The sequence below is a fragment of the Miniopterus natalensis genome, chromosome 17 (genome assembly GCF_054644295.1).
Source record: "Miniopterus natalensis isolate mMinNat1 chromosome 17, mMinNat1.hap1, whole genome shotgun sequence".
In the NCBI taxonomy this organism is placed as follows: domain Eukaryota; kingdom Metazoa; phylum Chordata; class Mammalia; order Chiroptera; family Miniopteridae; genus Miniopterus; species Miniopterus natalensis.
The window spans coordinates 13,215,617-13,233,091 of NC_142097.1; the positions used below are offsets into that span (position 1 = coordinate 13,215,617).

At 40.4% G+C, this 17,475-nt stretch overlaps 1 protein-coding gene across 1 annotated transcript; it reads right to left on the reverse strand.

Annotated features, from left to right (window-relative positions):
- Positions 1–813: 813 nt before the first annotated feature.
- On the reverse strand, positions 814–17,401 carry ASPA (aspartoacylase). The gene is made up of 6 exons (XM_016200904.2): positions 17,032–17,401; positions 13,814–14,009; positions 11,650–11,743; positions 10,178–10,285; positions 5,910–6,019; positions 814–1,695 (listed from the first exon to the last, which is right to left on the reverse strand). The coding sequence occupies exons 1-6, from the start codon at positions 17,265–17,267 to the stop codon at positions 1,498–1,500; spliced, it is 942 nt and encodes a 313-aa protein (XP_016056390.1). The 5' UTR covers positions 17,268–17,401; the 3' UTR covers positions 814–1,497.
- Between the last annotated feature and the right edge of the window lie 74 nt (positions 17,402–17,475).

A 17,475-nucleotide genomic window follows, 5' to 3' on the forward strand; every position in this document is an offset into this window, starting at 1 on the left:
ACATTGAACCTTGTAAATTTTACAAGTAACTAAAATTTGACGGAAGAATAAGATATTCTTGCTAAATTTACACTCGGAAACAAATGGACCCAGGAAAATAGGACTCAGACATAAAACACAAAGGAACATTCACAGTGGGGGGAGGAAGCTTGGTAAAACTGTTATGTACAAAATGATGACTGGTAAATTGAAGTTTTACTAAAGAATTCAGAAGGGAGAGAGTTTATTCCAGTGAAAATGATTTTATTAAAGTCCAAAAATAAATGCTGAAAAAATTAAAGATCGTGCTCCATAAGGAATGAAATTGGCTTAATGGAACTTGCTATGGAAGAATGAATGTGTTTATATATATATGTTCCACATAATGTTAGTATGATTTTGGTAAATACATTGAAAACCATAACCATGGGTTCCTTGGGGTCCAAATCATGGGGTAAAAATGCTCTTTCCTTGGCTGCTGTGACTAAGGCAGGAGAGAGGGGAGGCTCTTGCAGGGGCTGGAGCGGGAAGGAGGCAGCATTTCAGCCTGAGGACCTTTGAAGAATCATGGGAGGTGAGGGACGTGGGCATTTAGGACACGGACAGTTTCTTGAAAGAATGCATTTACCAACCAGAGACAGGGGTCTGGGCACCTTTCCACTCGTGTCCACTGCTTTCTGCCATTTTCGTCTTTGCCACTTATGCTGTGGGAACCCAAAGCCTCCTCAAATGCTGGTTTCGAATGAGGGTGAGTGCATGCTTCCCAAAGAAGTGACAGCTGTGAGGAATGTGCCTCTTTCAACTTTCTGAAGCTGGGAAGGAGCCTTAGCTTCTCAAGGGGCATGTGAGACATCTGAAAGGGGCTCTCGTCCCCTGAGGGCAGCGCAGAGCAAGTGGATGATGCTTTGTGCGGGTGACTCTGTCTGCGGACAAAGGACCATTCAGAGTTTTTTTTATTTATTCATAACATCACCTTCACAACCGGCCTTCATTTCTCATTCACATTTCATCTTCAAAAGAGCATTTAGAAATCTCTCATGGATATCACAACTCTTGCTAAGGCTCATAGGCTGGACACTGAATACATTTCATTCATTCAACTATGAAAAATTTAAAAAGAGTAAGTCTGCATCATTGATTTCTAGTAGCATTATACACTACTTGAAAACATTTAACTCTATGCTCAAGTTAATCACTTTTTGTATATAGTATCTATTTCAATTAAAAATGTGAATTTAAAAATTATTAGGAATGTTAAACTATCAAAGTATAAAAAGCTATACAGAAATAAGAAATATGCTTCTCTGAATAAGCTATGTACACAGTATGATACCTTTAAAAGACATTCATTAATTCATTCGAGAATTTGCCTAAATGCCCGCCATGTGCAAGGCACCGAAGCAGGTGCTGTGGATCTGAATAAGGCACATTAACTCAGGCACAGTCCTGCCCTTTGGGGGCTTACAGACTAGTAGAGTTTTTCAAGGTACTGTATGACAAGTGAACCAGAAGTGTTTTCTAATGTAAAGAGGAGCGAACACTTTTTGCGCTGAGTGTGAGTATAGTCGTCTTTGCAAAAGCTTCTTTCTTTTCATAATATGCGGCCTCATTTACAAACACCGGGTACACAGTACAGTCTCCACCCAATGGAACAGTCTTTCCATCAAGCGTTAAAAACACAGGATCCCCAGGGTGCAGTGGTTTCCAGTCTTGATCCTCTCAGGAAACAATTAAAATACATAAATTACATTTACTTTCTCTCATACTTTAAAAATTTTATGTGAGGCTGTAGACAACTAAAACATCATAGCACTGGATTCTTTCAAAAGAGATACTTGAGAGATATGATGAGAGCATATTAGTGATCTGACTAAAGTTAGACTGAGTAGGAATTTGGCCATAGTTTTAAGTTTCCCTTTTAATATTTATAACTGACACATGTAATTAGTTTGCATCAATACCGAGTTTGTCTTGAATGTTGCCAAATAGATTTGTAACATTAAAAGGCAGAACTCAATGACTGTCTCCCTTGGAGTATATTCTACCTCTTGCTGGCTGAAGTTAAACTCTGTTAAGCAGAACTATCCATTAACAGCTTTCTGTGTGCAAGGCATGATGCTGTCGGGGATACAGCAATGAGTAATGCTGTGCCTGCATACGAGGAGATCTCTCCTGATGGGGACTGGTGAGAGGAGGTGGGGCGGGCTGGGAGGAGTCCAAGACAAGGTGGGTGTTTTTCATACGTGTCCCTGCATTATGATAATGAGTTTTTTGAGCGGTCCTATGCCAGCAATTTGGAACTTTGAGCTCTCAAACACCAATGTTGTCACACCACAGGAAGGCTGAGAGCAGATCTTCCCAAACTTTGATATGATTGAGAATCATGCAGGAATTTTGTTAAAATGCAGATTCTGATCCCACAGGTCTGGGGTAGGGGCCAAGAGTTTGCATATCGAACATTTCCCAGCAGCAGCAGCACTGAGCAGCCATTAGAAAAGCAGAATTCACTGGGGAGAGGGATGGGACAGGGTGGAATGGGACATTGGGGAGAAAAAGGGACATCTGTAATATTTCAAACAAAAATAAAATTTAAAAAAAAAAGGAAAAAAAAGAAAAGCAGAATTCCATTCCCCACTCAGACCTCCTAAGTCAAGATCTTCACGTTAACAAATCCCTGGAGATTCATGTGCATGACATTAAAGTTTGAGAAGTGCTGCCTTATAGCAATTTCCTCAGTCCCAGTTGCACGTTGTTATTACCTGGGATGTTTCAAAAATACAGAGGAGTAAAGGAACTGGCCCCATCTCAGATACAGCAAATCAAGTCTCAAGAGTGGGGCTCAGGAATCATTTAAAAAAAATTAAATACAGAAAAGTGCATTCATTTTTGTGTATAGTTCTGTTATAGACAGATAGACGTGAGCAGAGCAAGGACGATGGGCCAGGTACAGAAATTCACCAGGGCAGAAAGCCCAACAAGGGGCAAACTGGGAAAACAAGAATCTGGCCCCCTGCGTAACCTTTCTCCCCTAGCATGTCACTGGTCCTGAGGTTTAGACCCTTCCCCATCTTTTCCTCCTTAAAGATAACATCTAGGCCTCAGCTGTATTTCAGCTCCAGGCCCAGAAAAGCAGCAAAACCAAAGTATTGCAGTGGCTGCCTCAGGACCAGCTGCATTGACTAAGGACCCCCTGCCCTGGCACCAACCAATCAGTGGAGACCACGACCCTGAAGAGTACACCTGGAAAACTGATGAATATTTTATTGAGACCCTCCCCTGAGGCCTCCCCTAAGATTCCTGCCTGCAAGAGAGAGATAAAAACCCTCAACACAGAGAACCCAGCATGTGCTCTCCCTCTGGGGAGCCTGCCCACACCATTCCCTTCTCCCCTTCTTCCTTCTAAGGGACCCCATAAGACTTGCAACCAGGGAAGCAATGGGCAGTGGCAGCTTGCCCCGGGCTAACCCTCTGAACCTGTCTCCAAGGCCCCCTTTTCTCTGACTTCCCAGGGAGCCAGAGCAGCCCAGCCTAGGCTCTCCTACTGCTTTTTCTATCCTAAGCCCTTCCTGGTTTCACTGTCTTAAGTGTGTTTTTGCTGTGGCCAATAAATTCTTGCTTGCTTTGCTGTGTTTTGTCTCTTGATTGAAATCTTTCCTTCAAGAGGACAAGAACCGAGGTCTGATTGTCTCACCGGTAATAGTTCCATAAGTTTTGACAAGTGCACGGCATAGGGTCATATAACCACATACCCATGTAATCAAGACACATACTTCTATAACGAGCTTTCCCCAGTCCTCATGCTATTCATTTATAGTTCACTGTTTTTCTTTACTTTTTAAAAAAGCCCCAGGTGATTCTACAGGACAGCATGGCTGAGAACTACTGCTCTGGACCAGTGGTTTTCAGTTAGAGACATGCCCCAGAATTACTAAAGGGACTTCTCTAACACACCCCTGCCTAGCCCCACCTGCAGAGGCTCTAATGTAGTGCAGTGCTACCCAAATCTGAGCCACAGGAAAATCAGCTGGTGAACCTTGCTGATTTCCTGTCTCCACTTTGATGGATTAAACCAGGATCTCTGGGGACCTAGGGATCAGGATTTTAAAAGCTCCTCAAGTGATTCTCCCATGGACTGAGTTCGAGAAGCACTGTTTTAGTGCTTTTTGGATGGGCTCCAGATATTTGGGGGGACATTCCCTAGGTAATTCCAGTGAACATCCCTGATTAAGAACCATCATTCTTAGAACAAAATCTGAATGCATGACCAGGTCCCTGCCTGTGTCTCTGGCTCCAGGGTCTGTTGTCTTTTCTGTTCATTCCATTTTCTCTGTTGACACTGGTCTTCCTCAAACACTTCAAGTTCCTTTCAGCCTCAGGGCCTTTGCACTTGTTCTCAACATGGCTAACTTTCCATCTCCCAGGCTCCAGCTTTAATGCCTTTGACTCTGAGATGGCATTTTCTGACAACTCCGTTGAATAGGAACCCTTTGTTAACCTTCACTCTGTTGCTTTGTTTAATTGTTATAGCACTTATTACAATTTGAGATGATCTAGTTTATGTGTTGCTCCATGAGGGACTTTGTCTATCTTGAATCCCAGGGCCCAGGAGAGGCTTGGCCTGAAACATTTCAATTACTTATTGAAATAATTAACCAATCGATCCCTCCTGAAGAATACTGAGCCATTCCTTATTGTCTATCAAATCAAAACCACCCTTTCTGACTCAAGACCTACCATGAACCTTGTTCCTTACTGATCTCATTAGTCTCACTTCTCCACCTCCCCAGGATGACTTCTGTGCTCCTCAAGGATCTTCGAGGAACGTAAAACTTAAAAAAATCCTGCGTTGCAGCCGGTTATGATGTCATCACCTTGGCTCTGTTGGTTGCTCTTGCTGTTTTTGTTTCCTGTAGTGCCTTCCTCTCCCCACCCCCAATCTTTCTTTTCAAACATAGCCTAAAGCTCCTCCTTCAGGTTTCCACCTGGATCCACCAAGATGCAAGCAGGATTTGCCTCACTAGTCTGTATTTTGGGGCAGCTACTTTATTCAGTTTTAAGTCTGGAGGACTATTATTAGGGTCTTTAATTGGAGCTTGAGCTGGATCAGTGGTTTTCCACACTGGTCACCCAGGCCCAGCATCAGATTGTCTCACATGGGGTCCTGGCATTGTTCTTTTGAAAAAGGCTCCCTAGCAACGTGCAGCAGGGCTGAGAGCCCCGATGAGGTTATCCACCAGGTCTCTTCCGTCTCTGAGGCCTGAGGGCGTGCAGGGTACTCTCAGTGGGAACAGACGTTTTCGCTCTTTGGAATCTGCTCCTCCTGCTTTTACCTTTGCCTTTTCCAGATTCAAACCTCCTACATTCTCCCAAGGGCCTTTTCTCCCTCTTTCGCTATGCCATTATGGATCGAACCAGAGAAGCAGCGGATATGAGGGACCTGAGGAGAGTCAGGAAACATTTCAAAGAAAGAGGCTTGGACTGTTTTGCTCTCACTCTCTCAGTGGTGACCACAGGGGTAGCAGCAGTACGGTGAACCACAGAGAACATCAGCTCTGGATCTGCCACTGGCACTCTATGCCTATGGGAGGGATCTAACTTCCGAGCCTCTGCTTTCTTATGTTAGAAGAAATATAAAAATTCCTACCTATTGCCCTTGGGCAGAATTTTACCTTCCCTGAGAGCCCTCATCTGAGCACCTCTCCCTGCCTCATTAATCTCCTACAGCATCTGGTTATCCTCCTTTTTAAACTAGCCTTTAGACGTTAGTATATGTAGACCACGACTGCCGCAAGAGTACAGACCACGTTCAACGGCATATCCTAGAGCCAGCACGGGGCACACCTTGCCTAGGCCACAGCGTGCTGGGGAATACGACGAGTGAGCCGGCGAACATGAGGTGCTGTACGGACTAAAGAAACAGCAGATGTTACCTGCAGATTAGGGTGGATAACAGCAGCAACTTCTCCATTTTCATTCCTGGGATAATCAACTTTCTCCATTATTTTATAGACCTCAATGGCACAAGGAGGAAATTCTTTTCCTGTGGCACAAACAGAATGTATGAGTAGCAGCTGGAAAAAGGAAGTTCACACTGTCAGGGAAGGACAGCCACCCAAAAGCGAAGACACAGTTGTGGACGGAATGGCGACTATAAGGAGGTCAAGGAAGACCTTCATGGGGGAGCGCAGGGTTTCAGTTAAGGATGTTCGTAAATGACACTAAGCCACAAGACCACGTTCTTGAATTGTTTCTGTCAACACACTGTTCACGAGGACACCGATGGGCAGCGGAAGAAAAGAGAACTTAAGAAGCCAGTGTGAGAGAAAAAGAGCCTGGGGCTGGGAGTCAGGACCCCGGGCCTCTACTCTCCTAGCTGTGTGAGCCTGAGCAAGAGGCTTAACTTCGTTACCTGTCAAACAAAGGTTTGAATCAGCCAGTCTCGGAGCCCCCGTCCGGCTCTGACGTTCTATGGTTGCAGATCCTCTGGAGACTTCCAGCGGGCTAGCGTCATGCCCCTTCTCTGAACTAAGCACACTAAGCACTTGGACAGACCTCGGGAGGCAGGCAGTCTGCCAACAGTGGAGTCTAACTTCCAAAGCTGCAGCAACATGAGCAACCCAATGCCCAGAAACTTGAAAAAGGAGTAGTTTACATGCATACCAGGTAATCTCTGAGCAAACAGGATGAACTTTCATTAAATGTAGGGCCCGTAGTGTGCCATGGCTGCAACTCAAAGGGAATCCTTCCTTTGACCTTACAGCAGAAAGTACAGCCAGGGTTGGAAGGCGGATATCCTGTGGTCACTTCCATATCAGTTAGATTTGGCTGCATAACACTGACCTACAACTTAGTGGCATAGAGCCATGGCCCTTTAATGTGTCTCATGATGCTGTGGGCTGGTTGGGCAGGTCCTCTGGTTTAGGCTGGCTTGGCTGATTTCTAAGTGGCTTGCTCGTGCACGTGTGGTGAGCTGGCAGGTCAGCTGGAGGCTAGATGATCTAAGATGGCCTTACTCTCGTGTCTGGTATTTGACAGGCTGTTAGCTGGAGCCGCAGGGCTACTGGCTAGTGTGTCAGAGTCCTCCGCCTCGTAGCTTCCCATTATCCAGAAGAAATGGGTAGACTGATTCACCTAATGGCAGTACAGGGTTCCCAAGGGCAACAAGAGAGCAAGCTCCAAGGTGCAAGTCCTTCTCAAGCCTCTTCTGTGACACAAAACAAGTCACGTGGCCAAGACAAATCCAAGGGGTAGAGAAATAGACTTCATCTCTTGGTAGAAGGATTTAAAACATCACATTGCAAAGACATGGATGCAGGGCAGGAAAGAATTTGTGGCCATTTTTATAATCTACCAAACCTGCCAAAGTGAAGATGGAAACTTATCAGATGTGATCTTTTTAAACCAGAAGCTCCACTGGGAGGAAAGGAAAAAGTGATAGGACACAAAGGAGTATGTTTTTGCTACTTAGAATCTCAGAATTGGAAGGAGCCTTGAATGCCTGACTTCATCAATGCTTGAGTAGTCTCTATATCTCTCTGGCCCAGTGGTCATCTTACTCCTGCTTGAACAGCCTCACAAAGTGTGGTCCATTCCACTGTTGGTTAGCTTTGTTAATTGGAAATTTCTGTCTCTAGTTAACTTGGCCCCACCAATTCTATTCTGCCCCGAGTCACAGAAAACGTGTCTAATTGCTTTCCAATATAATACTTCTGAAACTCTAAAATAAAACTCCCCTTGCCTGGCTGGCGTGGCTCAGTGGTTGAGTGTCGACCCATGAACCAGGAGGTCATGGTTCGATTCCGGATCAGGGCACAAGCCCAGGTTTCAGGCTCAATCCCCAGTAGGGGGCGGGCAAGAGGCAGCCGATCAATGACTCTCATCATTGATGTTTTTCTCTCTCCCTTCCCCTTCCTCTCTCTGAAGTCAATAAAAACATATTAAAAAAATAAAATAAAATCACCCTTAAGCCTTCTTTTGGCCAGTCTAAGTATTCTTAGTTCTATCAATCACCACTCATATGTGGCACATCCCTGAGGCTGTATGTGAAAGCGCTTTGTAAACTGAAGTTCTATATGCATGTGAGGGATTACTCTCATCATGGCTTTCAAACTCAGCAACATTCTCAACTCTCTCCTTGACTAACCCCTACTTTATAGATGTTCCTCCTGAAGTGTGGACTCAGAATTTATTCACAGTTCTCCAAGTGTTGTTTATCCAAGGCAGAAAAGAGACCATCACCTCCTTCATTTGGGGATTTTTTAAAACATAAAAGCAAAACTTTGTTCCTGATGTGCTTAACCTAAAATAGTTGATTTAGACAATTGCTAAAGATTGTCAGGACTTTCTGGATCCACCTCCTGAGACGCTGTTTTCCTGCAGGCTTCCTGCCGCCTATCACTTATGTAAAAGCATGTCGCTTATTTCCTCAGCCAAGTCACTGATGATACTTTTGAGTAGCACAGAGCCAAGGATGGAGCTCTTCTTCACATCTCCAGAGACTTTTCTCTAGGTGGTTATCATCAGCATTCTTTGGGTAATGGTGCTCTTTCCATGTTAGGTAAAAAACCACCAAGCTGGATGGTCTAAATTAATAATGGTTTGAAATGTTCAAATTACAGAATCCTTTGCTTGAAAGAAATGTTACATGGAAGAGCAATAGAACAGATAGAAGAGCTGCTCTGGTTAAAGGTGGGGAGTGTTGGCTGTCCTGAAGCTACCAGGACAACTACTAGATCCCCACCCACCGTGGGAGGAATCTATGGAGTATGATTTGAAAACCGTTTTTCCACTCAGGTTTGTGGCTTTCTACTCTGGTGCACCATTTTTTAACATGTTGTAGTCCCACACTTACTATTTGAAGGTTTTCTTGTGAATAAGTGGTGACCTTCCCAGTACCAGGCCCATAAGACAGTATCGTGGTGACAGCTGATTTTGTCTTTATTACTTTGGAGTCAAGGATTCACAAGCACAAAGATTCCTGTGACTGCAGTAAGGTATAATTATACATCCCACGGACACTGAACTACTCACCAGCTTTGTCACTTTGATGACCCATTTCTCAACAATTTAAATTCAGCCTGTGGAATTATCTACGTAGGCTGTTTTTTATTTTATTTTACTTTTATTATAATTTTAAAAAATTGAAAGTAAACTTATTTTTTAAATAATAGACTTTATTTTTTGCTGCAGTTTTAGATTTACTGAATAAAATGAGCAGACAGTACATAGAATTCCATATATCTACCAATTAATTATTTCTTAATTACATGCAATACATGAATACATAATTCTTCTTGAAAACAATTAAAACAAATTTAACCTGTTTTTTCCCTCCCCTTCTCAATAATTGCTCTTATCAGTTTGGTGTGTTTTCTTCTAGGACTTTTCCTGTACACTAACATATGTATGTATATGTATTCTAGCAAGTATTTATTATTATTATTATTATTATTATTTTGAGGAAATTGGTATACTGCATGTTTTGGCCTGCAACTTCCTTTCTTTAATTAACTGTATTTTGAAGCTCTTTCCATGTTAGTTTAACCGTTTACCAGCGGATGGATATTCAAGTTGTTTCTGTTATTTTGTCGTCACAAACAATGCTGTGGGAACCACCCTTGCATACGACACAATGGGTGTGCATGTGTTTTTGCTTTTTTGAGATGTGGAATTGCTGGGTCATAGGGTTTGTGCATTTTCAAAAGCGGGCACTGTAAAAGTATTCTCTGCCATGTCTTTACTGTCCCCTTTCCCACCCCTTTACCAATGCAATGACATCAGATTTTAATATTTTCCTATGCTACTCAGAGAAAATGGTTTCTCAACTTAATTTGCATTTCTCTAATTACTAGTGATATTGGACATCTTTTCATATGTTTATTGGACATCTAGATTTCCTACTGTATCTTTGTCTTTTTGAAATGGAGACTGGCAGGGAAATGAGGACTTTAACTGGAGAACTTTAACTGGTAGCAGCTTTTCCTGAATGTGTCTATTTTGGTTCTGGAGGAATGGCTGGAGTGGAGGAACTTTTTAAAAGCACCTAATATCCAGAGCATGGCAAATCTGACCTAGGCTGCAACTGCTATTTCAGTGTTTAGTGGTGAAGTTACCATGTGTGTTCATCTCTTTTCTGATATATTTGCACAACACACACACACACAGGCTAACAAGGTAACAATTCCCGCCTAGTACTTACCCTCATTGAAATTATGTATAAAATCAAGAGCATGTTTAATCATTTTTCTCATTTGATCCAAAATATCAGCTCTCAGAACCCCTTGAGGCTGGGGACCAACTTCTATACCTAGGTACAGAACCAGCAACAGTCACATTTATTAAGTATTAGGATATATTATAAAATTAAGTGTTTAAATATATCAAGATCTAGAATCCCATCACTTAAATTTGGTAAAAAGTTAGACCATTTAGCATCATGAAAAATATTTGAGACATAATGTTGGGCAAAAAATAAGCAGAACATTTACATGCATAAGCTATATGTATAGCTTATGCATGAAGACTGGAAGAGAACATGAGAAAATCAGAGTTGTGTTAGAGTTGCAAGATCTTGGGGTCTGTTTTTTCTTTATATTTCATTCAATATTATCAAAAATTTTTAATCATAATATAGTAAAAGGGGCAGACATATACATACTGAAAAGAAAACACTGTCAAACATATCAGTAGATACGTATTCTAGCTAAGAGCAGCACTGCCCCACAAACATCATCGATCAAGATTGTTCTTTCAAAGTTTGGAAATCATATGTTTTATTTGGTGTCACAGAGAAACAGGATCTCTATCCCTTATCGTTAAGCATTTGGTTTGTTTCAAATAATTACTTAGACTTGGATATTTAGCTTGTTCCAATCGATCCCTTGATTATACACCAAAAGTGTCAATAATTGAGTGAGCAAAATAATTTTAAATTTGCTTACATTGTTTGACAACTTGTTTTTAAATTAACTTGCTCTTGGTGAAACCATCTGTAATCTAACAAAAAACATTTGGATTTGTGACAGCAATTTTAATGATTATAGTGTAGTCTGCCAACAATGACGTTAATAGGTCACTTAGGAAAGAGAAGGGTATAGAGAGAGAAGAGACTGTCTGTGTGAGAGGGAGTATGAGGGTGCATGCTTGCATGTTAAAGGTTCCAGAAAGTAAAGGTGAGTTCACAGCCCAGTAACTAATAGGGCAAACAAGTGAATGGATAATAGTGTATGGGAGACTGGTGCAGAGAAGGGGCTAAGTGGGATGTTGAAAGAGGATTTTCCATGGATCTTTTGTGTTTCTGCATATCTTGCCAGCAAGCCACTGACTGCCTTGGTTCCAAATTATTTTTCAAGAGTGTCGGTATAGTGAACAGTATTGAAAGATAGGGATGATGTCTTCCTTGGAGCAAAAGGCAGGCATGTTTATTGTACATTTTAAAAGATTCAGGTTCCCTCAGTGCATTGTTTCTCTCATGGAATGCAGGAAGCTGCTCAATGAGATTGAGGAAACTTTATATAGTTTGAGCCTACCAGGAGTTAGTTTGCTTGTTACTTGACAATTATAAGCCACAGTGATGAGTGAGGTAGCTATAAATATTCTTAAAAATAATTTTCTCAGAGTTTCATCTAGGACATATTTTGTTTGGTTGTGACAATGGGAAACATGACTTACCAACAGGATACTTGGCTATAGAACGAGTGGTTGCATATTTGAGGGAAGGATGCTCAATAAGATAAACGTAGCAGGGTAATGGAGCCAAAGAAGTCTGAAATTAATTGAAAACATCTTTCTCATTATGTCAAGACCATATGCTTTGTTCTCTTTGCTGCTCGAGAGTCAATAATGCCTTCAATATGTTTTACTCTATCAACTAAGATGAGTAAGACAGCTTTATGAAACACACTCTAAAATCCAATGTTGTTATTAAAGCTTTGAAATCATATGAATAAACTATATATAAACTGAATTATACATAGCCTCCTGGGTAAAATGTACATTAAATTCTCAAGAACCATGATTGAAGAATATGAAATACATTTTCCTTCTGAATGGATTTGGTTACTTCTTTTATCAGCAGGGGTTGCACTTACTATTTAGCTTAGTACTGCTCTTTTTTGTTGTTGTTGTTATCAATTAGTATTTATTTGGGCACCACATGAGAAAAGGGCAATAAATTAATACATATAACAGATTGCAATATGAAGTTTCACTATAGTTTAAAGGACTGTAGTTTCTAATAGAAGCTATGATTTTAGGTTTTAATATTTTTGTTGTAAAAGTACTGTAGCCCACCATCCGCAGTTTCACTTTCCAGTTTGTTTCCCATAGAGTCAGCTGCAGTCTGAAAGTATTAAGTGGAAAAATTCCAGAAATAAACAATTTATAAGTTTTAAATTGCATGCCATTCTGAGTAGCATGATGAAATCTCACCTTGTACCACCTGGGACATGAATTAACCCTCTTAAAGAATTCTGCTTCTACCCCTGTGGTCCGGGTCCCTGCAGATGTTGGGTAACTCCTCCTACCTCCACTTATGTGAATGAGAATTCAAGATGGGCCTCTCAGTGTGGGTAACAATGTCAGCTGTGCTGCCCCAGGCCTTGCAACCAAAGCTTTCCGCTTTCCTTCAATGAGCAACGAAGACTAAGCTAGATTATGATCTCCTACCTCAACTATCTAGTTATTTTGTCAAAAACTCAAAGGAAACAAAAATAATAGTTAATCATTACTGTCTGCTAGGTATTAAACTAAATGCTTTCAATACTTTGTCGCACTTAAGGTTTTTAACAGCCATATAAGTAAATGTTACTATGTCAACTTTATAAAACGAGGAGAGCAAGGTTTTGGGAGTTGAGTATCTTGTCCAAGGTTAGCAAATGAGAAAGTCAGGATTTGAACCCAGGTTCTCCTGGCTACATGGGTCACACTCTTTCCATTAAATCATACTAGCTCTCTGGAAGGAAGGAAGGATATTTATTATACAATAACAAGCATGCAGATCATTATTTGTGTTTTTGCTTGGTTGTTATTTTCTAGCAAATCTTCTCTAGCTATATGTACTGGATTGCTGTATTTTTCATCCTGTAGATTTCTGAGCCTGAAAATGATTAGCTAGCCCTGGCCGGTTTGGCTAAGTGGTTAGAGCATCAGCCCACGGACTGAAGGGTCCTGGGTTCGATTCTGGCCAAGGGTGCATGTACCTCGGTTGCAGGCTTGATTCCCAGCGCTGGTTGGGGGTGCGTGCCGGAGGCAACCAATCGATGTCTCTCACATTGATATTTCTCTCTCTCTCCCTCCCTTTCACTCTCTCTGAAAAAGCAATGGAAAAAAATGTCCTCAGGTGAGGATTAAAAAAAAAAAGATTAGCTATATGAAGTACTGAAAGATCAGATGTGTGCTGGGGTATCTGAATCAAATGGAGAGAAGGGCAGGACTAAAGAGAGTCAATATTTTTTATCATTGGTCTATAGTCAACATTAAATTACTATTTCTTGAGCTTCCTAAAACTGTAATTGAACCACTTCAACCACACCATTTTAAAATTTGGTATTAATTTCACCAAATAGGCTATAATTTTGGTAGCTGTCTGGGTAAAAGATTTATAATTTTGTAGACACAAGACTCTATAAATGTTTTATTATTTTACTATTTGTTATTTGACTGATTTCCTGTCATTTTTCCCCTGCTTGTCACCACAGCCTCCATCCTGGTGCTCCTCCCGCTTTCCCCTCTCTCAGACCCTCTATCCTGACACTTTTCTCATTGTTTTGTTTCCTTAATTGACTTAAAAGTACAGGTCTTATGCTAACTTATAAATTAATAACATTGACATTACCTTAATATAATGAAACATCTGAATTAAAAAGTCATTCCTGGAATCTTCAAGAATAAGGGTGCACCCCATGTTGGAAGTAGTATTGTGAAGGTCAAAAATAACGTCATAGGAATCTTCACTGTCTTTTGGACCAAATAAATGATTTATTTCTTGAGCCCTTCTCACTTCATATGGCAAATCCTCTGACATTGTTTTGCTGTTATTAGCAAAAAGAAAAACATTAAAAATATCTGTGGCCAATATAACACAAATATACAATAAGAACACAGTACATAAGGAACCAGTTGCCAAACCTTTAACATGAAAAACCTGCGAGGGAAGCAGAACCTTATTAGAAAACTTTACAAATGAAAAATTACAATTTTTTCATTTGATTCTATGTAATGTTGTCTTGGCATGCTTGCAAATAATATTTCATTTATGTGGCTGTCAAAGGAAAGACATTTCAAAAAGAATTTACCATTTGACTTCAACCTCAAATAAAATTTACGTGCTGATTTAATCAACAGCTTTTTAGTACTGGGCTATGTGCACTGGGCTATTATGGGGTTAGATAATCAAATGCAATTTTTTTTTGCCCTCTAGCTAATTCAGTGCATAAAAATAGTTAAGTTTGGATGATGTTCACATTATCTGATTAACTTTATAGACAAGTCTGTAAACCCTGAGAAAATGCAAAACTTTTGCAAATATGTGTTTTGTTTTTTTTCTAGGATAAAGATTAATAGTTTTTATTGAATTCTGGAATGAGTCTCTACCGGTCCCCTTCCCTCTTCTGGCAATGGTTAGGATACATTTTTTTCTTACTGTACATGATGATGATTTAAACTTATTTTCCCTCATTAAACCATTCAACCATTTCTCTGTAATTCCAGCTATGCATTTCTATTTCCTGACTATTTTTTGCTAGTATCCTCAAGGGACCTACAGTTTGCACCTGGGTAATTCCTGCTTGGAATATAATCAAGAAGATGGAGCAGCTGTTTTTTGGCCAGGGAGCAAAAAATCTGGGGACAAAAGCTGCATGCTAAGGATGGTGCAGTGGGCAGATAGAAGGAACCTGTGGCATTGATGATATTACCGAGCCTCTGCATCTCTGGACTTATTATTTGTGAAAAAGAAACCTTTATCTGGTTAAGCCACTGTCTTTACGTTTCTTTTATTTCATTTATATGGCTGTCATTCATTTATTCTATGAACATAAACATAGTTCCTAATGGATATATACAGTGTACAAGTGATGTGTTGTGGAATTGTGCACCTGAAACCTGCACAATTTTGTTAACCAGTGTCACCCCAATAAGTTCAATAAAAAGGAAAAAAAATTAAGTTAACTCATGAAACAACTCCATTAGATCCTCCCACTCCCAACTGATCTGCTTCTAATTCTCCCGCATATGAGCAAACCACTAGCCACCCAGTTGCTCAGCATCAAGGTTTGACGTCTTAGAAGACAGTGGACACTTTTAGTTCTTGTGCCTGGAGTCCAGGTGCTAAGGGAGGGTCCCAGAGGGGAAAGCTGAAGGAAGAGGCAGGGGAAGATCCTAATGGGTGTGTCAGCCAAACTAAGTTACTTAAACCTATTCTGGATAAGAGATCTTTAAGACTTTTCAGCAGGGGAGAGACATGAGAAGATCTGCATGTTGCTGCATGGAGGCTACATGGAACACCTTCAGGAGGCTACTCCTACTGCCCACAGAAGAAATAAACCAAGGTAGTGAAAACGGAGAAGACTAGATTTGCAAAATATTTGCAATTATTCAATATTTGAGTAATTGGGAAGACTTAGTGGCCCAATAGACATGGAGGGGCGAGGAAGGAGGAAGGTTCCAAGGTGATTTTCACAGAGGATCTGGTGGGTGACATCCTGAGATGGCAAGTACAGGAAAAGTCACTAATCTGGGAAAGTAAGGAGAGGAGAAAGTCATTTTTAATTTACCTCATAAAGTTCCATAACCACCCTGAGAGAGAAATGTCTAGCCTCTGAACAGTGTTAAAATGTAAGAAGTAGAAGGTGAATTTAATTTAAAAGATTGTTCTCATAGAAATGCAGACTATTGTGTGGTCATAACAAGAAAACTCACCCTCGTCCATTTAAGAGTTATTTGGGAAGCTAACCTGTCACCTGGAAGAGTTATTCTTTGACAAATTCTTACTCATACTGTGAGTTAGTTAATAGCTATTTTAGGTGAATAGATAAATTTTCATTGTGTTAACATAACCCCAGCTGTGAAGATAAAGCATTTTTGAAATTAAAATTTATGCTGGTAAAAATACGATTTGATACACAAAAAATGACTAATGTATAATTTGCCCTGGAAAAAAATCTATCCCATAAAGTGAGGCATATCTGTACTAAAAGTAGTAACCAACTTTTGATCTGTGGCAAGATTATATTTAAGTAAATCTCTAAATTCAGATTAACCTTTATGAGAAAGTGAGTGCACAAAGCAGTGCTGTGTTAGTGCTTCCTGTCCCCGACTTATATCTCAGCTACTAGTCTGCCCACTCCTTAAGGGCAGAGACCATTTTTGCGCATAGCTTTGTAGTCCCACGATACCTGGCACAGGTAGATGTTTAAAAATATTTTTAGATAAGTGAAAGAAGTGGTAAAAAGAAAATACTTAGAAACCTACATATCTACAATAGTAGCTATACTGATGTAAACAGAGGCAAAAATAATTAGTCAGAACATACCTACAGTGCTATGGTTCGATACTTTCATGACACAACAATTAACCAAAACATAACACTTTCCTTAACTAGAACTTTATGCGCTACCGTAAATATAGTTGCACAAAACCATAGCAGCGAATCACTTAGAAAGCTAACGAATGCATCTGCACCCAAGCATAGTGACCAAACACTAGTTTAATGCAAAAGACTATTAATTCTGTTTCTTTAAAGATAGATTTAAAAAATAAGAATATTTGTTACTTGTTTCAGTCTGTATAGAATACATTTAAAAAGAAAATCAGTTAAGAACAGTCTAATGCTGAAAAAGGTTTAGAAAAGAGCACGAGTGCTCTTTTAGAGAAATGAATGAATCCTAATGGAGTGTGATTAAAAGTGAAAGTGACCCTAGTCACAGTAGAGACTATATGTACAGACATGAACAGCACATACATATACATATGTGTGTTCTCTCCCACACATACCACTTTTCACACCCATACACGTGCACATGTGCACGCACACAACACAATATATAGTCTTACCCAAGATTTTCGGGGTCAAAAACTCGATTCAGGTCACAGTCAACGTATCTGGTACACTTCTTCACTGCTCTGGGGTTGGTGATAAACGGTTTTACCTCCAGTCCTGTTCTCTGAATCTCAGCACCATTCTCTAGCCAGTGCTTAACTAGAAATACTCCTGTTAGCTCATTCCCATGCGTTCCTCCAAAGATAGCAACCTTTTTTATGGGGTCTTCAACAACAGGATGAGAAGTCATTTTACCAAGGAATTTTATCTGGTTCCTGCAATTCAGAAGAGAGGAGGTCAAAGAAAACTTCCTTCCTTAAGAAAAGTTTAGGTATTTAAATCTAAATGAGACTTTAACCAAAGTGCAAAGTGCAGAGGTCTCTTGAGTGGAGTGTATTTTAATTTGCAGTTACAAGTCCTGAGCCCTGTTTATTATAGGGGCACTCCCTTCTTTAGCC

Bases quoted from the DNA above. Each gene is read 5' to 3' on its own strand.
- ASPA (XM_016200904.2), bottom strand. From the start codon at position 17,267: ATGACTTCTCATCCTGTTGTTGAAGACCCCATAAAAAAGGTTGCTATC. The intron at 10,286-11,649 runs GTAAGTCATGTT...TTCTGTACCTAG, and splicing joins TATAGCCAAGTATCCTGTTG to GTATAGAAGTTGGTCCCCAG. The intron at 6,020-10,177 runs GTAAGTACTAGG...TTTGTGCCACAG, and splicing joins TATACATAATTTCAATGAGG to GAAAAGAATTTCCTCCTTGT.